The sequence below is a fragment of the Microcaecilia unicolor genome, chromosome 1 (assembly GCF_901765095.1).
Source record: "Microcaecilia unicolor chromosome 1, aMicUni1.1, whole genome shotgun sequence".
NCBI classification, from domain to species: Eukaryota; Metazoa; Chordata; class Amphibia; order Gymnophiona; family Siphonopidae; genus Microcaecilia; species Microcaecilia unicolor.
This window is the reverse complement of record NC_044031.1, coordinates 575,326,526-575,348,334: the sequence shown is the minus strand read 5'-3', so window position 1 is coordinate 575,348,334 and position 21,809 is coordinate 575,326,526. Positions and strand designations below refer to the sequence as shown.

Genomic DNA, 21,809 nt, shown 5'->3' with positions numbered 1-21,809 from the left:
TATAAAAATATACATGATGCTTTTTGTGGGGCAACTGAGAAGTGTGTATTTGGCATCACTTTGACCTTTGATCTTAAAGGTAGCAAAATATGTAGGTTCCGAGATAAAGGTCTGATTATTTTTGAATGCTAGAGGTTTCAGATTTTTTTCTGAACTCAAAATCATGTTTTTTTGTTTTTTAACGTTGTATTAGCCTTGTGATCCGTGGTGATAAAGATGAGCATGCTATACTGTGCAGTGGAGACAAAACATATGAGCTAAAAGTAGCCGATACTTCAAATTTACTGCTTTTCATTCCCGACTGCAAAACTCCAGACCAATTTACAGATGAGCAGCCAGAACTGAGCCTTCTTCACACCAAGGTACAGCTAACTTTGTGTGACTTATAATTTTTGTTTAGCCCAAGGAGCAGAAACTGAATCTAGACATCTCACATGGCAGTGCACAGTATTGCCACTTAACCACCAGTTCAGCTTTTGCAGGATTTAAAGTGCCCATCTCTTTCAGCAGTAATTAGAAGGCACAAATTGGATGTTCTTATGCCATAAAATCTAGTGCTATCTATTTTGATAAACTTAGTGTGAGTGGGGAAGGTTATTGCCACATATTGTACTTTCTTTCTCAGTAGGTAACGCTTTTGAAACTGTTTAGACCAGTCTCTTGGCTGTATATGTTTCTGTTAGAATCATGGCTTCTCTTGTACAAAGAACTTGGACAAACATAGTCAGCAATAAGATAAGTGTGTGGGATATCTCCCTTCCCCCATCCCCTGGAGAAGATTACCTCTTTTGAAGGCAGAGAGTCCAGCGAAAAGTTACAATCCTGGTTTGCTTTTAGTGAGTTGTTAAGTGTTTGTTTAGGCAGGAGAGTTGCACGTTTCTTACAATGCTAACACTCTTTGCAGGTTTGTGGCTTCTCCAGTCATTATTGGGAGTTAAGAAGATGCCGGCCTAAATTGAAGAAACTGAAGAAACTTCTCATGGAAAATACTTATGAGGGACCAGATGTGGAGAAAGAAAAGAGTCCCTCTGGTTCTAAGGCAAGTCTTTTAAATTAGTGCATTTGGTCCATCTATAGCTGAGATCTGGAAATCCATAGTTGAGCTTCACCTCAGTTTATTCTGACTTCTAGCAGGTTGTATCCTATGCATGTTTGGGGTGGGGAAGAGCTCTCCTATTGAATTAAAGAGTTTGGGTACCCGCACCATGATGGTGTAATGTTTACTGAATTTGGGGATTTTATATTGTTCAGGCTTGGAAACAGGAATTATAAATTGTAACCCACTCTATACGGCCATTTGGTTGAAAGTAGTGGGCTATAAAATCTTGGATAAAGGCGGGCTGTAAATAATTAACTATATAAAGGTGAGGAGGAGAGTCATTTGCCTCTTTCAGATGCCTTAGTTTGCAGAGATGGGCAGGAGTGCAAGTTAAGCTGCAAAAATGAGAGAGAGGTGAATTGATAATTGAATACCTAGGTAAAGGTGAAGCATCAAACAAGGAGCTAGTAAAGATTCAAAATAAGTTGACAGGAGAAGGAAAGTGTTTGGTCAGATAGCTGAATCAGTGCAGCCTGCAGCCAGGCAGTAGAAAGAGGTGTTCTTACAAAGAACTTTAATTCAAGGTTGAAAGATACGGATATACAGAAGATGCTGGGTACATTGATAATTGGAAAGTTGTACCTTGGAGGATACACATTCTTATGAAATGTGTATCCTTTAGGTTCCCTTTTACACATTCTTATAAAAAACATATGGCTTCTGTTCAAGAAGGGTATTATTTCCTTAGCTGTGGTTCCAAGTCATAATTAATTAATTAATGCACAATTAAATTACTTAAAGGTTTGGGAATTTCAGATAGGTTAATGACCCGAATAGTTTGTGTTTTGTTGTGGTTGCAAACTGGTTATGGGAAATAGGTGGTGGGACAAAGCAGCCCCTCTTTTTGAAAAAGTTTAATTTACCAGTTCATGCAAGGGTTATTTTTAAATTACTCTGTTTAACTTTCAAGATCATTCATGACTGGATGCATTCTTCTAGATGTCTGGTCATCTAGATATGAAATCTGGCATCAGTGTTTTGATTTCCACCTTGTAAAGAATTTCTGCATGAATTCATGAGGTTTAAGGCTGCTCTCTTTTGGAATAGCCTTCCTTTGAATATTAGATCTATAGATGTTTATGTGGGATTTCATCATTTTAGTTTCAATAATTTTTATTGATGAAAGAACAAACATTATGATCAGCACTCACATAATATGTCTAATATAGAGTAAGTCAGATTGAGTGTAACCTGAGGGGTGGGGAGGGGGGATTGTTTAAATGGAGAGGAAAACGCTGTTATTCCGTTTACACTCAATCTGACTTACTCTACATTAGACATATTATGTGAGTGCTGATTTCATCATTTTAAAAACATGGTTATTTCAGAAATATTGTTTGTTTATGACATGGAGAGGCATTTTAAAAAAATGTCCAAGTCAGAATTAAGCAATCCTCTGATATGGCAGTAATCTCACTCTCAAGATGTCCAATTCATCATGTCATCACCTTGAGACTCGATCAGATTTCATTATATTGTGTCGTATATCAACTCGGCACCTCTTTTACAGTCCTTGGCGGTTCTACTTAGGGCTCAGACTTCTCAAAGCCTTAAGATTTATGCCCCCACTTCTCCATTGGTCTGATATTGGTGCAAATTACACATACTTTGTTACTTTTAATTTTAATTTTAACTTTAATGAAAAAGTTTTAACTTATTTAAAAGTCCATGTAGCTAGGGGAAAATATGGCCAATATGTTTTGCCTACTGGCTTTCTCAAGGCACACCGCTTATTTAAAATTTCGTAGCTATTGGGAAATGTGGTCTACCAGCTTTCTCAAGGCACACCCCCAGCAATACCGAACAGAACTCCACACCCCAGCCACTTCCTGGAAGCAGGCTGGGTATAGAGTTCTTCATTGTCTCAAGGACTTTGAAGGTGTCCCTTTCATTTTGTGGAGAGATTTTAATGGAATGTTTGACCCTACCATACATAAGTCTCAGGCACCTCCCATGGCTAAAATGTATATAACAAAGGGAATCTCCATGCTTTGTGACCTCTTTGATCTCATAGATGTGTGGCAAATACTTCAACAGATCACAGTTATGCTCATCATTCTAGGGCTCACCAATACTCAAGCTCGTATTGATTATTTTTTAGTATCCTCAGAGCTCTGGCTGTTTTTATGGCTGATATTGGTCCCCGTGAAATCTCAGATCACGCAGTGGTATGGATAGAATTGTGCACTGCCCCCTTTCCTGGGTCTGGGTTTTCTTGGCGGTTTTCTTTGGGTTTATACATGGACCCACAGTTTTCTATATACCTTCAGCAGAAATGGACAGATTACGCCTTATTTAATCATTCCCATACTATCACGCCCATATTATTTTGGGAAACTGTAAAGGTGGTGCCGAGGGAGGAGATAATTGTGTATTCTGCACATAAAAAGAAAATGTGCAAAAAGGCCATTCTGGCCTTAGAAGCTCAAGTACAATCGGAGAGAAGGCAATTTGGGCTGTCCCCCTCCATGCATACTAGAGCTAGGTTCTTGGCCTCTCAGGCTGCATTAAATGAACTGCTCCATCAGTGGGTGAAGAAATCCCAGTTACGTAGATTTGGTAATAAGAATGGGAAACTGTTGGCCTGATTGGTGCAGCCCAGGAGTGAATCTAGCAGGGTGCCTACTATGACTGATGAGAAGGATTCCTTTACTCATAAAGTTAAGACTATTAAGATTATATTTAGAACCTATTATAAAGAGCTTTATACAAAGCCTCCTGAGATGGGCCTAGAGGGTACCACATATTTGGCAGCCTTGGACTTACCTACTATTTCTCCCCAATGCTGAATGCTCAATTACAGAGGAGGAGATTGTTCTTGTTATTAGAGTGCGCTTTGTAATGCCCCAGGATTAGATGGGATTCTATCTGAATTTTATAAATTGTTACAGGAGGCTGTCTCGGCCCCATTAGCGGCAGCATTTAGTGAAATGATAGGTAATTGCGAGTTGCCTGATGGTCTTAAGATAACTCAGATTTTGGCCTTTCCAAAACCTGGGAGGGATCCTCACAAGGTGGAATCGTATTGTCCAATCTCATTACTCAATTTTGAGGAGAAATTGTTGGCCAAAATAATGGCTAATAGACTATCTAGGTTCTTACCCCATTTGATAGCAGAACCTCGGGTAGGTTTTGTGCAAGGGGAGATATTCTGTTCGCAATGTTCGTTGCTTTCTTACTTCGTTGGAAGCAGTGGCATATTAGGAAATTCCATCCTTTTTTGTTAGTTTTGATGCCAGCTTTTGACAGGGTAAGATGTGATTTTTTTTTTTTCCCGCTGCTCTTGAAGCTTATGGTATTACCGTTTTTTTCAGGACGCTGCACGTGCGCTCTATCACCACCCTTAGGCTGTCTTGAGTATTAATGGCTCTCTATCGGAGCCATTTCCTATTTTTTGGGGGCACTTGGTAAGGCTGTCCATTTTCCCCCTTACTTTCTGGATTAACTCTTGACCCAAGGATCATCACTATCTGTACCCTCATCAAAAGAAATTATATGATGTGATACCCGCCAGTGAGCCTTATCAAGAGTAGCCATTACGCTCTGGGATTTACTCCCAGAGGGGCTAGGTATATCTTGAGACTATCTCTACTTCAGGAAGCAGGTGAAAGCCTGGCTCTTCTCCCAAGTCTTTAATATGGAGGGTGACTGACTATGCTCCCATTATGCCCCCGGACTAGCTTGCTATACATACTGTATCTTAGATCAGTTCCTTATCTCTTGCTTAACTATACAAAGAACTTGCCTTGATTTTAATTATCAAATTATCCCAGCTGACTCTGTACCACGCATCTTGTTCCCATCATCTATCTGCTCTTTGTCCCTTGGCTATATGGTAAGCTATATTGTAGAAAACCTTTAGCATCTTATCTGTTAGTTGAATGTTCTAATGCATTCTTATTAGGTGTATCATTAGTATTATGCTAACATTGTATTATATCTCTGGTATTTGAATTCCAGTGCTGTTAAATGTGTATATTTTTGATACTGTCTCACAATAGTTTTATTATTAGGTTTCAATTTACTGTTTTCAAGTTTGCCTCATTTTTTGTATTTCTTTGTTCTTTGTTATTTTACTATTGTTATACTGTTAACAAAATTGTAAGTTTTATGTTAAAACTGTACCTGCTGTACGCTGCCTTGGGTGAATCTCTTCATAAATTTGGTTAATAAATCCCCAAAAGAGAGGACTGAGATCTCGACTTATGGGATATAATTCAGATTAATAATCTTGCAAATACTATCTGCTGCCTGCCTCTTAGTAATAAAGCCCACTTGGTCTGGGTGCACAATTGAAGGCAGCACCCCATTCAACCCTGTTGCCAGGACTTTCGCTAAACGTTTCATCTCTGCATTAAGAACAGAAATTGGATGATACGACTGACACTCAGTAGGATCTTTCCTTTCCTTTGGTATGACAGAAATCCACGCCTCTAACATAGAGGGAAGTATACTAGCCCCATCCTTCATACTGTTCATAACCTTAGCAAGCAAAGGTGATAACTCAAGAGCAAAAGCTTTATATAATTCCATCCAAGCCAGTTGCCATGGTCTTTATGGCTGCTGCAATCTTGCCTGGCCAAATCTCTGCCTCTAAAAAGTCTCTTTGAGCTGTCCGAAGACAAGTTAGAGGAGCTCAGATACGTGCCAATCGTCTCCTCTCTAATGGTAGCATTCCCTTTTTCAAGAATTCCCTGAAACGGGCCCTATTAAGAGAAGACATATACAACAACTGCCACCTACCAGGAGAGGGAGCAGGAACCCAAAATCAGGCACCCATTTAGGCAGCTGATGTCACTTACTCAGGATCACTGCTTTTTAACATATTTATAAATGATCTGGAGATGGGGAAAAACTAGTGAGGCTATTCAAAGTTGTGAAATCACAAGAAGATTATAAAAAATTGCATGAGGACCGTACGAGACTGTGAGATTGGGTATCCAAATGGTGACAATTAATGTGAGCAAGTGCAAAGTGATGCTTGTAGGAAAGAGGAGCCCAAATTATAGCTATGTGATGCAAGATTCCACAGTAGGAGTCATGGCCTAGGAAAAGGATCTAGGTTTCATTGTTGATACTTTGAAACCCTCTGCTCAGTGTGCAACAGTGACTAAGAAAGCAAATTAGGAAAGAAATAGAAAACAAAAATGAGAATATTATAATGCCTTTGTATTGCTCCATGGTGCAATTGCACCTTGAATACTGTGCAGTTCTGGTCACCACAACTCAAAAAAGATATAGCAGAAATAGAAAAGGTACAGAGAAGGACAACAAAAATGATAAAGGGGATGGGATAACTTCCCTATGAGGAAAGGCTAAAGAGGCTAGGGCTCTTCAAGTTTGAAAGGAGATTGGTTGATGGGAGATATGCTAGAGGACTATAAAATATTGAGTGGAGTAGAACAGGTAGATGTGAATCACTTGTTTACTCTTTCCAAAAATAGGAGGACTAGGGGGCACATACTAAAGCTACTAAGTAGTAACTTTAAACAAATCTGAGAAAATATTTTTTTTAGTCAATGTCTGATTTAAACTCTGGAATTCATTGCCAGAGAATGTGGTAAAAGCAGTTTAGTAGGATTTAAAAAAGGTTTGGATAATTTCTTAAGTCCATAAGCCATTATTAAGATGGACTTGGGAAAATTCACTGCTTTATTTCTAGGATAAGCAGAATAAAATCTGTTTTACTGTTTTGGGATCTTACCAGGAATGGCCACTGTTGGAAACAGGATACTGGGCTTGATGGACCTTTGGTCTGTCCCAGTATTGCAATGCTTATGTTCTTATGAACAGTGCTTGACTGTTCTTCAGGTGGGGGTGAAGATTATGCTTGGTTTGGTGTGCCATGAGGATGGAGTGAACTGAAGTGTACCACAAAATAGGGTGAGAAGCACTGTTCCAGGGTTAAGTAAAAATCCTAGGGCAGTAGTGTTTACTAAATTTTTTCCCACATGGAGCCACAACCAACCAGTGTGCATCAGTGAAACCATCTTTATCAATCTGTCTCTCTCTTAAATGCTCTCCCTTTACCTAGGCTTATGCCACCAGTCACTCTGTTTCTAGCCCTCCTACTCACTTACAAACACACTCCAGCAAGTCCAGCATCTCCTTCTCTCTCCCTGGATCCCTCACTGGACACCTCCGATCCAGACACACCTCTGAAGGCAGGAGCCACACCATGTTTAATAAAAGGCAGTGTATGACGTTGGGTTCTGCCATTTTGAAAGGTGGCAACGCCAGAGGCAGGAGCTATAGGGCATTGCTTCTGCCTTAGAAGTGGGTGGGGAGTTTGGGGGATATCTGGGGCAGCCAGAGGAGTGTCCAGGAAGGGGGAAGGGGTATCCAGGGCTGCCTTTGGCTTGCAGGCCTTACATTGAAGAACGCTATCCTAAGGGGCTAATAGTGGGACTTGCTTATTTTTGGAGAAGTAGATGTATTCTCCATGAGCTCCTATTTTGTCCCTGTGTCTAGCTACCTAGTCCTTGTTTTCCTTCACAAATACTTGTTTTCACTTTCTTGCAGTACACTACAGAAGACTTGCTAGATCACATTCAAGCCAGCGAGCAAGAATTAATGGATCAGTTGCACACTATACATGCTTGCAATATTGAAGGTACTGTATATCTTAGTGGACAGGTGTATTCTGAATATCACATTTTAACTCATCATCAGAAGATTTTAGCGCATCACAGGTGGTTAGTTGTCTTTCTCTGAATTTTTTTCTATTTGTCTTTGCATAAATATCAATTTATTTATCATCTGGATTATATATCAGTGCATATGAGAGTGCAACAATAGACTTTTTCTCTGTAGGTTTAATGCTTTTTCTGTTTGCTGTTGTCTCTGGCTTCTCATTGATGTCCCCACCCAAATTCATCCTTTTGATGTGTATACCACTTGAAGTCCTGATGAAAGGTGATGAATCAAGTCTTCAAACACAGATAAACCATTTAATGTCAAATATCAGTTGTAAAAGGTTTTGGCAATTTCCACAACTTTTATATTTTTGTGCAATAAGCAAACTGTTAAACTTGGTGGCTTTTATCACATCCATCTTTGGTTTCATGACATCCCTAATTGATATGATCCTTCTACTGAGGAAATCCTCATTCCCCGATTCATGAAAAATCACCTCTTGCCACAGTGACTGAATTTATGGGCATGCCCATAACAAACAAGCTAGCAATTCCCATGTGAGAAAGCTCATAGAAATTGAATGGGCTTCCTCTCCTTTGCTGTGCAGGAATCACTAGCTCGGCTATGTAAAAGAGGCCCTTTATTTGCTGGCACAGGGCAAACCTTCCAGCAATTTAGACAATAAAGTTAGGGAAGCTTAAACTCTGGGCAGGTTTCTTACATGAAATATTAGAGAGTGGGGGTGCAGTACGGTAGGATGTTTGACAACTAAACAGGTAGAAAAGGCGACAGCAAAACCAGAAGGATGCTTGAGTACACAGGGGAGAGGAATGGCCAGCAGGAAAAAGATGGTGTAGTGCCTGTATACATCTTTTTGGTCAGGCTTCATTTGTAGCGCTGTGTACAGTTTTTGGTTATTGTACCTTCAGAAGGGTATAAATAAGATGGAGTTGGTCCAGAGAGAGTGGTTACTAAAATGGTTAGTGGTCTTCATTATAAAGCATGTGTTAGATGCATTTATATTTCAACAATTTTGTTGATGACTCAAGAATGTCAGACAAACACTATTCAAATACTACTACTACTACTTAACATTTGTAGAGTGCTACTAGGGTTATGCAGCGCTGTACAGTTTAACAAAAGGACAGTCCCTGCTCAAAAGAGCTTACAATCTAATAGGCGAAGTGTCAAGTGGGGGCAGTCTAGATTTCCTGAATAGAGGTATGGTGGTTAGGTGCCGAAGGCGACATTGAAGAGGTGGGCTTTGAGCAAGGCTTTGAAGATGGGCAGGGAGGGGGCCTGGCATATGGGCTCAGGGAATTTATTCCAGGCATGGGGTGAGGCGAGGCAGAAAGGGCGGAACCTGGAGTTGGCGGTGGTGGAGAAGGGTACTGAAAGGAGGGATTTGTCTTGAGAGCAGAGGTTACGGGTAGGAACGTGAGGGGAGATGAGGGTAGAGAGGTAAGGAGGAGCTGCAGATCAAGTGCATTTGTAGGTTAATAGGAGAAGCTTGGAACTGTATGTGGTACCTGATCGGAAGCCAGTGAAGTGACTTGAGGAGAGGGGTGATATGAGTGTATCGGTCCAGGCGGAAGATAAGACGTGCAGCAGAGTTCTGAATGGACTGAAGGGGGGATAGATGGCAAAGTGGAAGGCCAGTGAGGAGTAGGTTGCAGTAGTCAAGGCGAGAGGTAATGAGAGAGTGGATGAGAGTTCGGGTGGTGTGCTCAGAGAGGAAAGGGCGAATTTTGCTAATGTTATAGAGGAAGAAGCGACAGGTCTTGGCAATCTGTTGGATATGCGCAGAGAAGGAGAGGGAGGAGTCGAAGATGACTCCGAGATTGCGGGCAGATGAGACGGGAATGATGAGGGTGTTGTCAACTGAGATAGAGAGTGGAGGGAGAGGAGAAGTGGGTTTGGGAGGGAAGACAATAAGCTCGGTCTTGGCCATGTTCAGTTTCAAGTGGCAGTTGGACAGCCAGGCAGCAATGTCGGATAAGCAGGCCGATATTTTGGTCTGGGTTTCTGCAGTGATGTCTGGTGTGGAGAGATAAAGCTGGGTGTCATCAGCATAAAGATGATATTGGAAACCATGAGAGGAGATTAGGGAGCCCAGGGAGGAGGTGTAGATTGAAAAAAGAAGGGGTCCAAGGACAGATCCCTGGGGAACTCCAACAGAGAGCAGGACGGGGGTGGCGGAAGAACCATGAGAATGTACTCTGAAGGTACGGTGGGAGAGATAAGAGGAGAACCAGGAGAGGACAGAGCCCTGGAACCCATATGAGGACAGTGTGGCGAGAAGTAGGTTGTGATTGACAGTGTCAAAAGCGGCGGATAGGTCGAGGAGGATGAGGATGAAGTAGTGACCTTTGGATTTGGCAAGGAAACAGGTCATTGCAGACTTTAAATAGTGCCGTTTCTGTCGAGTGTAGGGGCGAAAGCCGGATTGAAGCGGATCGAGGATGGCATGAGAGGAGAGAAAATCAAGGCAGCGGCTGTGAACGGCGTGTTCAAGTATCTTGGAGAGGAAGGGTAGGAGGGAAATGGGGCGGTAGTTGGAAGGACAAGTAGGGTCAAGTGATGGTTTTTTGAGTATGAAATAGTAGTATAAAAGTTCAAAAATCCCCAACATAAGAAAAGCTAAATCATCAAAACATTTTCATATTGCACCCCATCTCCAAAACTTGAAAACGTAATATGACAAGATAAACTGAAAAGAACCCCCCCAAAACATTACATACTATAAATTCCCCCCGCCCATTCTCGGTACAAGACCCATCAGAACTATGAAGTATGTCATCAATCCCCTCCTTTCTCCCCCCTCAATCTGCCTTCCATGAGCCAACAAAAGTTAATACCCCAAACTATAGAGGACCTGTTGTCTGATGGTCCTCCAAGCATCAGTCATCAAAAAAGGCAAAGTCCCAAACCTAGAATATAGAATAAGGGGATGGTTGGCACCGCAAACAAATAACCATGAAATCCCCAACAAGAAAAGTAAAAGAACCATGGTTGCTACACCCTTGAGAACTCAAAGTTCGTAAGTAAGAATCCCAAACTAACAAAAAAATATTTCCAGCGTTTGAGAGAACCCCGAGCCTCTCTATCCTCCCACTTAGCCAGCTGATGTACTTGATTCCTCCAGTTCCAATGTGCAGGAGGTTCTGCAACTGTCCAATATTGGAGGATACACTTGCTCCCAACTAAACAAAATTTGTAGAAAAGGGAAGTGTTGCCCTTGCCAACCCCTGGAAAATGCACCAGGTCTATCCAGTAAGAGTTGATCCACTGTTCCATACAACCTATGATCCAATAATTGCCCCAAGTATTGTGTGATTTTTGCCCCAAAAAACTTGTATCAGGGAACATGACCAAAATGATTGAAAATAAGTACCAATATCTCGCCCGCATTTAAGACAAGAAAGCTGATGTAGTACCCTCCGCGTGATGCAGTTGTTACTGAGTAAAGTAAGCCCTACAGAGAACCTGATGATAACACTCCCAAAGTTTCGCACTAGTTGTAATAGAAGATATGTGCTTAAAATTTGTCAGGCGATCCCAATCCCCCAAGGGAGTTCCCAAATCCTCTGCCTACCTCAAGATCCTTTCTAGGTTCCCACTGAAGTAATGCTTTATGGAGTCCCGAAATCGACAACTCTGACTCGGAGATATCCAGAGAGAGAGAGTGTGAATTCAGTGCCCCATTCACAGACTTAGTTTCTCATAATCCAAAGAGGCAACATAGTGTTTCACCTGATAATATGCAAAGCGATTTCCCCAAGTGACATCTAGATGCTGTTGTAGAGCCTCAAAAGAATATGCAAAGCAATTTCCCCAAGTGACATCTAGATGCTGTTGTAGAGCCTCAAAAGAAAGCAATCGCCCTTACCATCCAAAATATGTTCCAACAAACTAATGCCCTTATCCCAAAGAGTGAAAACAATATTATCCTGACTAGGGTCAAAATCTACATTGCCTTGAATAGGAATATGTCCTGTTTCAAAAGGATCCCTTCCCAGCTTTGTGACTAACATACTCCACGTTTCTCGCAAGGGATGAAGCAAAACATTCCGATGAAAGAAGAATGGGAGACTACACTGTCCACTATGCAACAAAAAGTAAAAGTTTGATGTGGAGCATATTAGGCCTGTTCCATCTCCAAAGGAGTATAATGTACACAATGCAGCAACCAATCACCTAGACGATGCAATAAACAAGCCCAATTATAGAGCTGCATATTAGGCAGACCTATGCCCCCCTAAGTACAACCACGAATGAGAAACTGGCCGTCTTCAAATCTAAGCTAAAAGCCCACCTTTTTGATGCTGCTTTTAACTTCTAACACTTATTCACTTGTTCAGAACCCTTATTTTATCGTCCTCACTTTAATATTCCCTTATCTTTTGTTTGTCCTAATTAAATAGTCCCTGCTCGACAGAGCATACAATCTTTTCATGTTCAAGTGTACAGCGCTGCATACGTCTAGTAGCACTTTAGAAATTAGTAGTAGTAAATAAATCTCTAGATATTTAAAAGAAGAGTTTGCCCAAAGCAAGGGAAACTGTGCACCCCAGGATTGCTGCAATAACAAAGACGAGGGCAAGGCTTCTGATTTATAAAAATGTAATTTAAAACTTGCGTAATCCCCTGTATTCCTGAAAAATCCCCAAAAACGCTGAAAACGAGTCTTGGGGGTTTACAAGATGAACTAAAAGGTCATCGGCAAACGCCGCCACTTTAAAACCAACCTAGCCGATTTATACTCCCTGGATGTTGGGATTAGTCATCATACCTCTGAGCAAGGGATCCAGTCAGTGCAAATAAAAGTGGAGAGAGGGGCGAACCCTGGCGCGTGCCCTGTAAAATCTGAAAATCATCTGATTCTAAGCTGTTAACCAACAGTCTCACCCTGGGAGAGGAATACACCTTAATAGCAGAGACAAAATGCCCAGAGAATCCATACTTAGTCAAAGTAGCGAAGTCCTAGTGAACCCGGTCAAAAGCCTTTTCCGCATCAAAACTAATGAGTAAAGGCCAAAAATCTTCCCTCTCCTGATATTCCAACGTAGTTACAGTGGGGGAAATAAGTATTTGATCCCTTGCTGATTTTGTAAGTTTGCCCACTGACAAAGACATGAGCAGCCCATAATTGAAGGGTAGGTTATTGGTAACAGTGAGAGATAGCACATCACAAATTAAATCCGGAAAATCACATTGTGGAAAGTATATGAATTTATTTGCATTCTGCAGAGGGAAATAAGTATTTGATCCCCCACCAACCAGTAAGAGATCTGGCCCCTACAGACCAGGTAGATGCTCCAAATCAACTCGTTACCTGCATGACAGACAGCTGTCGGCAATGGTCACCTGTATGAAAGACACCTGTCCACAGACTCAGTGAATCAGTCAGACTCTAACCTCTACAAAATGGCCAAGAGCAAGGAGCTGTCTAAGGATGTCAGGGACAAGATCATACACCTGCACAAGGCTGGAATGGGCTACAAAACCATCAGTAAGACGCTGGGCGAGAAGGAGACAACTGTTGGTGCCATAGTAAGAAAATGGAAGAAGTACAAAATGACTGTCAATCGACAAAGATCTGGGGCTCCACGCAAAATCTCACCTCGTGGGGTATCCTTGATCATGAGGAAGGTTAGAAATCAGCCTACAACTACAAGGGGGGAACTTGTCAATGATCTCAAGGCAGCTGGGACCACTGTCACCACGAAAACCATTGGTAACACATTACGACATAACGGATTGCAATCCTGCAGTGCCCGCAAGGTCCCCCTGCTCCGGAAGGCACATGTGACGGCCCGTCTGAAGTTTGCCAGTGAACACCTGGATGATGCCGAGAGTGATTGGGAGAAGGTGCTGTGGTCAGATGAGACAAAAATTGAGCTCTTTGGCATGAACTCAACTCGCCGTGTTTGGAGGAAGAGAAATGCTGCCTATGACCCAAAGAACACCGTCCCCACTGTCAAGCATGGAGGTGGAAATGTTATGTTTTGGGGGTGTTTCTCTGCTAAGGGCACAGGACTACTTCACCGCATCAATGGGAGAATGGATGGGGCCATGTACCGTACAATTCTGAGTGACAACCTCCTTCCCTCCGCCAGGGCCTTAAAAATGGGTCGTGGCTGGGTCTTCCAGCACGACAATGACCCAAAACATACAGCCAAGGCAACAAAGGAGTGGCTCAGGAAGAAGCACATTAGGGTCATGGAGTGGCCTAGCCAGTCACCAGACCTTAATCCCATTGAAAACTTATGGAGGGAGCTGAAGCTGCGAGTTGCCAAGCGACAGCCCAGAACTCTTAATGATTTAGAGATGATCTGCAAAGAGGAGTGGACCAAAATTCCTCCTGACATGTGTGCAAACCTCATCATCAACTACAGAAGACGTCTGACCGCTGTGCTTGCCAACAAGGGTTTTGCCACCAAGTATTAGGTCTTGTTTGCCAGAGGGATTAAATACTTATTTCCCTCTGCAGAATGCAAATAAATTCATATACTTTCCACAATGTGATTTTCCGGATTTAATTTGTGATGTGCTATCTCTCACTGTTACCAATAACCTACCCTTCAATTATGGGCTGCTCATGTCTTTGTCAGTGGGCAAACTTACAAAATCAGCAAGGGATCAAATACTTATTTCCCCCACTGTAAGTATTTTCTGAAGATTTTTAGCAATGTAGCGTCCTACAACAAAGCCCACTTGGCGACTGATGTATAAGAGATGGTAAAATCCAAGCCAGACAAGTTTCTAGTACCTTTGCAAACAGTTTAGCCTCATAAGGCAACAGTGAGATCGGACGGTATGTGTAGATACATTTAAACATTGAAACATGTATACCCTGGAGGAAAGATGGAATATGTTGTATTTGTTGGAAAATATTTATTTGGATGTTAAATGTTGTTTTATCTGTTATTATATGTCCTAGCAATGGCTATCCTATTTTATGGTGATCCATGTGAATTGTGGAATATAAGAATATATTGTATCGAATGTCAATACCTCAGTGGCATAAGTGCAAAGGAGGCAAGCTTCTTTCAATTGAAAGGAAGCTCTGGAACGAGATCTTGATTTGTAGATTTAGAGAAGTATGTGTAACTGCACTGTTTCGATAGTTTATTTTTAAGGAACAGAACCATTTGGGTAACTTAGGATAAAGAACAATCCAGCCCCTGGCAAATGTGTAAGGATGTACCATAGGGTTTTCCATCTCTCCCATCCTATTTAATGTATATTTGAGTAGGTTGGGGACACTACGCACATCATTAAATATTTTGTACTGATTATATGCAGATGACAGCTTGCGGCTCTTTCCAATATAACTAGGGTTATTCAAAACCTATATGTGAATGAGTTCATTGTTTTGATGAGATCTTTGAGTGGATGAAGAGGAATAGTTTAAGTCAATCCTGGCAAGATAAATGTGTGTTTTTTCTGAGGACGAGCAGGACAGCACTTTTGGGTGTAATCCGACAGAGCCCTGGCATGGACGCTAGCCAACGTTCTGATTATTCCAGAAGCCTTTGACAGCCATACTGTGCAGGCATGGTTGCCTTCCTGCCTGCCTCGATCACACAGGACCAGCAGTCTGTCTTTTTCTGTGGAGCTGAGCAGATGTGTATTTTTTTTTGGGGGGGGGGGGTTTCCTCAGCAGGGTATGTTTTTCCTCTGTCTTCCCTTTTTGCTCTCCAGTGCAAGTATGCAGGACTTTCTCATTTTTTTTCTTTTATTTTAATTTCCCCTTGTTAGTCTTCTTAGTTTTGCCAGCCCTTTTAAGTTTTCTGTATTTTTGGTGCAAATCCACAACCTGCTTAGGCCTAAGCTACCAGTTGGGACTTCCTTTATTTAAAAAAAAAAAAATTTGAGCCATTTGATTTTACTTCAGCTAATTTTATCCCGATGTCCCTTAAAAGTCCCAGTGGTTTAAAAAAAAATGTTCACGGTGCAGCAAGGTCATCTCTATAACCGACTCTCACAATTGGTGCTTTCTGTGCCCTAGACCCAACACCGAACCTCTTATTATAAGCTATGCTGTAAAATTCAGTCATGAGGCCCTGTGTGAGAAGCTTCTCGGTGCTACTAAGTCCAGTCCATCGACACCAGCTTCACAGGCATAGGTCCCCATGGCTGGCAAAACTGTGTTGAACACTGTGGATGCACGGACACTAAGTAGGTCTCCTCCTGCCTCAACGTTGGACAGTGGTAGGGCCCGACACTGAAGACACACCAGGATTTGACATCATTCTCGGCACCGAGGGACCTCAATATCAAAGCATGATGCCAGGAACAGGACACTGGCATCGCTGGTACCTAAGAAGTGTCAGCGTTGAGAGGACTGCTCCACCTCTGTGGAGTCGGTGACTATGCAACAACCTTCTCAAAACCAGGAGACCAGACCTCCAGTTTGGCTCCATCGTCCTTGCAGGCTTCTCTCTCAACTGACATTGTCCCTTCCTTTTCCAATTCCTGCCCTCGAGGAGCAGTTTCTGGCCCTGTTACAGGAGGAGTGTATCTTGACTCAGCACGATACCGGGACATCAAGGGCTCTAGTGCCAACCATGGTACCAGTCCAGTCGATCCTGGAGGTCCATGTCTTGCTCGTCAGCTGTTGGTTGATGCTGGTGTCCTGCCAAACACTGGTGTTGGAAGAAGTGGTGCTCTTCTCTAGCCCATTGGGGGTGGGTGCTTCTTCGGAATTCAGCAGAGAGCCCATCCCTCAGCACTCACCCAGAGTTTGGACATGATTCCAGTGGTCTGAGGTGGGCACAGACATGGTCTTCCTGTGAGGAGTATTTTGCTGAGTTTGATACAGACCGCTCTTGGGTGTCTGAGGTGGACCCAGAGGATCTCTCAATGGAGGGATTCCCTTGGTCTATCCTCCGACCCCTTCCCACCTCAGGAAAGGAGAAAGTCTCCCCCAGAGGAGCTCTCCTTCATCTCTCTTTTTTTTATAGGGAGATGGCTAAGTTTGTCCCACATAATTTGGGGGCTAAGGACAAGTCCAGGCCCGAGATGTTGGACGTCCTCAACTGTGACGCCTCACCCAAAGAAGCTGTGAGAGTACCCTTGCACAGCATCTTCCAGGCAGTGCAGATGAGGAATTGGGAGCCCTCTCTCTCTCTCTCTCTGCAGCCCGTTTCTTAGAACCCACAGCATCCCTAGGGCAGGATTCTAGGACTTTGGTATATTTTGGTAGAATATTTTTTTTTTCAGGGCTGTAGGCTTATAGGCTGCATTCAGTCCTACCAGCTCTACTTACAGAACTTGGTGTGCAGTGTAGCAGAGTTTGTGGACAGTCTGCTTGCAGAGCAGATTGCACAATTCTGTGAGTTAGTAGCCAGACAGAAGGAGTATCAAAGGCACTGGGCTTGGGCAACCTTTGATGATTTTGATGTGGTGTCCAAAGACTCCGTGTTAGAATTGGCATCTGCGGAATCACCTGGCTGCATGTTTCAGACCGAGACCCAACTTTGTTTTTATCGGTAGGCAACCAAGTGAAGCATTTGCCTTTTTTAAAACCTAGTCTAGCAGACATTAAGATCTTTGGGGTTGTCGTAGATTTAAAATTATCTATGGAACAACACATAAACAATATCAGGAAAACATTTTTTTAATGTAAAAATGTTACATCAAATGGAATCAATTCTAGATTCATACAATCTACACTTAGTAATTCAAGCTATGGTGTTGACGCACCTGGAGTACGGTAATGTAGAATTAGGTTTGTGTGAGAAGTAGCTGCATAGATTGCAAGTTATACAAAATGTAGTGGCAAAATTGATATTTGGTGGTAAACTGATGAATCAGGCTTCCCTATCTTTAATCAAACTTCACTGGCTCCCAATAATTATTTTAAATTCAACCTTGTCCTTTATCTTTAAAATATTAAATGGGTTAGCTCTGGAATATCTTTCCAGTCTTATCACCTATGCCCTATTAAAATTTTGTGATTTGCTTAAGAAATCGGATTGCTCCTTCCAACAAAAAGTACTTGCACTAAAGTTACAACAAGAAAAAGATCTATAAGGGGCATTGGCTTAGAGCTTTGGGCTGCCCTGCCGAAACTTGAGATTTAATAATGATTACTTAATTTTTCATTCCCTCTTCTCTCTTCCTTCTTCCTTTCTTTGACTTCTCTGGTTCCTTTTGTTGTTGTTGTTTTTATAACTTCCTTCACATAGAATTTTTTTTGTTCGTAAACAGCGTAAAAGCCATAGTTTTGGCCATCTGTGGTATATCAAGTCCTAATAAATAACTTAGGTCTTCTTTTACAAAACTGCATTAGCGATTCCCGCTTGGCAAATGAGAGGAAGCCCATAGGAATTGAATGGGCTTCCTCTCATTTGCCACACCAAGAATCGGTAGCGCAGCTTTGTAAAATAAGCCTTTAGTTAGTTCATAGTTATTTTCATGTAGTAACTATTAAGGGTAAATTTTGTTAGACTAATGTATTAAATGTGGAGGAACCTACCTAAGATGGCAACTCATTGAGGCTGTTCACAGACGGCGTTGCTCCTAAATTGTTTCCAATGGTGAATCAAAAGTCTAAGACCCAGGATTTTCCTGTGGAACCCAGTTCTGTGCAATTGCCTGGTCCGATAGATGTTTTTGTTGAGAGTTGACAGAGTCAAAAGCCAGGAGAGGAGTCCTTGGCTGGAGGAGGTGCAAAGGCAGAGACTGGTTCCCCCTCCCTCAAGGCGATCAGCTTGTCCCCGAATGCGAGGAGTCTGCTGGCGCAGCTGCCCTCCCTTGAGGTGATAGGAGGAGTTTACCAGACAAGTGGCAAGGCAGCCTGGCTTTTGAGTTGTGTGGCAGGAGAAGAACCCACGAATAGGGCGGTGCGGGTAGACTCAGTGCTATTGCAGGCAGATAGAGGAGAATCACAGTCTGAGGAAGAGTTCTTGAAGGGAGCATTGAGTTATGGACTTGCAGGTACTCAAACATTAACTTTAGGGTCCAAGCCAGAGGTAGCCCCTTTGGCAAGACAGACTGTCTTTACCGTAGCAACAATATGGGAGGTGATTTGTACTCTGCAATCTACTCTGAGTACTCGGATACAGACTCTATCTTCCCAATGCTCTGTTATGGTGATTGAAAAAATAGCTATGGAAAAAGTTATCTGATTTGGAACTTAAAGCAGGAAAACTTGAAACCGGGCTTGAGACTTTAGAAACCTGGGATTAAACTTGGATGGTAGACAGTGGGAATATCCACAAAAAATTGGAAAGTTTGGAAAATTCCATCAGACATCAAAATCTTAGCGTGATTAACTTTCCTAAGGCTTTTGCTCTAACTCCTTTAGATACATTTAAACATTATTTGGCTGAAGTGTTGAAGGTCCCAGAAACCTCCTATCCTCCAATCTCCAAGATAATATTATTTACCCAAGGTCAAAAGGAAGCCTGTAGTTACTCAACAGAGGCTGTCCATAGCTTTAATCTGACAAATTTTCTTGAAAGATCAGACACTGAGGCTGTGGTGCCATCTACACTATTAGTACAACTTGCTTTAGATTCTGACAGAGACTGGTTGCTTAAATTAGTTTTTAAGCATAAGGATATTGTGTTTATGACTTACAAAATCCAAATGTGTCCTAATGTTTTAAGAACTACTTAGAAAAAAAAAGACAGCAATTCTTACTTTTAAGACTTCAGGTGTTGCAATTGGGAGCAACTTTTGTGCTTAGGTACCCTCGTAAATGTGTGATCACTCATCAGTGTGTGCGAAATGTATTTTTGAGTTCCAGTAATTGACTAATTTCCTTTCAGATAGAGAATGCCTGTATCTTCAAGTACAACGCAAGGTCCATCTTCCCTGACCTCACAATGACGTAATACTTGGTCTGAATGGTCTCATCTTTTCTTTATTTTGTATTTTTGATTATTTAGATTTTTCTCTGCTTTTGCTGTGGCTTCTCCTTCATTAATTGTGGACTAACTACATTGTATGCGGATAGATTTTTCCTAATTTGGTTATGCATAATTTTTGTTTTGTTTCTCTCGTATATTATTTCTTTAGTGACGTATTTTTTTGTTTTGTACGTTTAAAAGGTTTATAAATAAATTTTTAAAAAAGTATTAAATATGATAATTTCTTTAAGGTTGTTAAGATAAGGGAAGTATGGGAACTGTGGGGTAATGTATGGTAATTTAACATCAGCCATTGGAATGAGATTTTTGACTCTTTAATTGTATCGGGCCAATCTAACTAAGGCTAAATCTTCTCTTTTGTAATCTGCGTTGAATTGTAATGGTTAAGTAGACTATAAAAGCTCATATATTGTTATTTAGTTCCCTTATGGGTTATTAACAACCTCTATAAGTTAGATTCAGCAGTGACTGTTAGAGCAGACCACATTGAGAGAGTGGAGCTTCTTTAGGTATCTAATTTGGAATGGATGCCCATAAAATGTCTGCAAATACTCTTTTATCAAAAGTAGTATGGGATGAGTTCATTAGCTTGGTGTACAGGCTAATTGTGCTGGTTTTTTTTTTTTTTTTTTTGCAGGATGTTGGCAGATTGTTGATTTTGATTATGAGATGAAACTTCTGAGTCACGTTACCCAGCTGGTAGACTCTGAGTCCTGGTCTTTCAGTAAAGTGCCATTAAGCCTGTGTCTTCAGGAGCTTGAACCCCTGGAACCAAGGTGAGTATTATTTGTTATGATCAGTGTATGATAAATGATGAGAGACTGATGTTCATAGTGGAAACCTTGGGGTGATTGTTTTGCCACCTTGAAATCTTCAGACACTATATGAAAAGGTGGGAGTGAAAGCCAGAAGGCTGCTAAGCTGCAGAAAGAAGGAAGCGATAATGCTCCTGTACAAGTGATTGGCAAGACTTCATTTGAAGTACTGTGTTCTGTTATGGAGGCCGTAAATTGCTGCAGATATAAAAAAGAATTGAAGTGGTTCAGAAGAAAGTGACCAGAACAGTATGTGCAGCAGAAGATGTATGAGAACAGACTTAAAAGATCTGAATGTGTATACCCTGGAAGAGAGGAGGGACAAGGGAGATATAATACTGACATTTAAATAATTGAAAGGTATTAATTAACAAATGAACCTTTTCCAAAGATGGTAAGATGTAGGACTAAAGGATGTGAAATAAAGCTGCAAGAAGGTTAACTTAAAAATATTAGGAAATATTTTTTTGCAGAAAGGGTGGTGGATACCTGAAATGCCTTCCATGTGTAGGTGATGACAACCAAAACATAAGGGTTGTCCTTCCGGGCCAAACCAAACATAATCTAGCCCAGTATCCTGTTTTCAACATTGACCAATCCTGATCTGAAGTCCCCAGGTATACCTTAGTAATGAATTGTAGACTTTTCTTCCAGGAACTTGTCCAAACCTTTTTTTTTTTTTTTTAAGCCAGCTATATTAACTGCTTTTATCACTTGCTCTGTGTCAATGAGTTCTAGAGCTTAACTATACAATGAGTGAAAATATATTTTAGTAGTGCTATAGAAATAAGTAGTAGTAGTAACTTCATGGAGTATCTCTTAGTTTATGTTTACTCTCTTTTTCAAAAAATACAATCAATTTGCATTTACCTCTTCTACTCCATTCAGGATTTTTTTTATTACCTCTATCATAGCTTCCCTCAGCTGATTCTTCTCCATGCTGAAGAGTTCTAACCTCTTTAGCCTTTCCTCATCTGAGAATTGATCAATTCCCTTAATCATTTTGTTTGTCTTTCTGTGTACCTCTTCCAGTTCCACTGTCTTTTTTTTTTATTTTTGAGATGCAGTGACCAGACTTGAACGCAGGGGCATTATACGTTTTGTTTTATTCATCTATTCATTTCCTAATTTCTAATATTTTGGGTTTTTTTTTGGCCTCTACTGCACACAGAGCAGAAGGTCCAACATATTGTCCTTGATGACACCTAAATCCTTAATCCTTTTTCTCATTCGTAACTCCTAATGTGGAGGAGCAACAGAGGATGCTGAGCGCGCCAATACAAGGGAGGCATTATATATTTTGTTCTATTCATCTATTCATTTCCTAATAATTTCTAACATTTTGTTTGCTTTTTTGGCCTCTACTGCACACAG

The 21,809-nt window shown here is 41.4% G+C and overlaps 1 protein-coding gene across 1 annotated transcript in view; it reads left to right on the top strand.

Annotated features, from left to right (window-relative positions):
* The window catches only part of DSCC1 (DNA replication and sister chromatid cohesion 1), an 87,636-nt gene that overhangs the window by 21,968 nt on the left and 43,859 nt on the right, over positions 1–21,809 (top strand). Inside the window, exons 2-5 of the mRNA XM_030218522.1 lie at positions 194–362; positions 905–1,039; positions 7,622–7,712; positions 20,258–20,396. Of these exons, the coding sequence (XP_030074382.1) occupies positions 194–362; positions 905–1,039; positions 7,622–7,712; positions 20,258–20,396 (534 nt within the window). The remainder of the gene's footprint in view (positions 1–193; positions 363–904; positions 1,040–7,621; positions 7,713–20,257; positions 20,397–21,809) is intronic.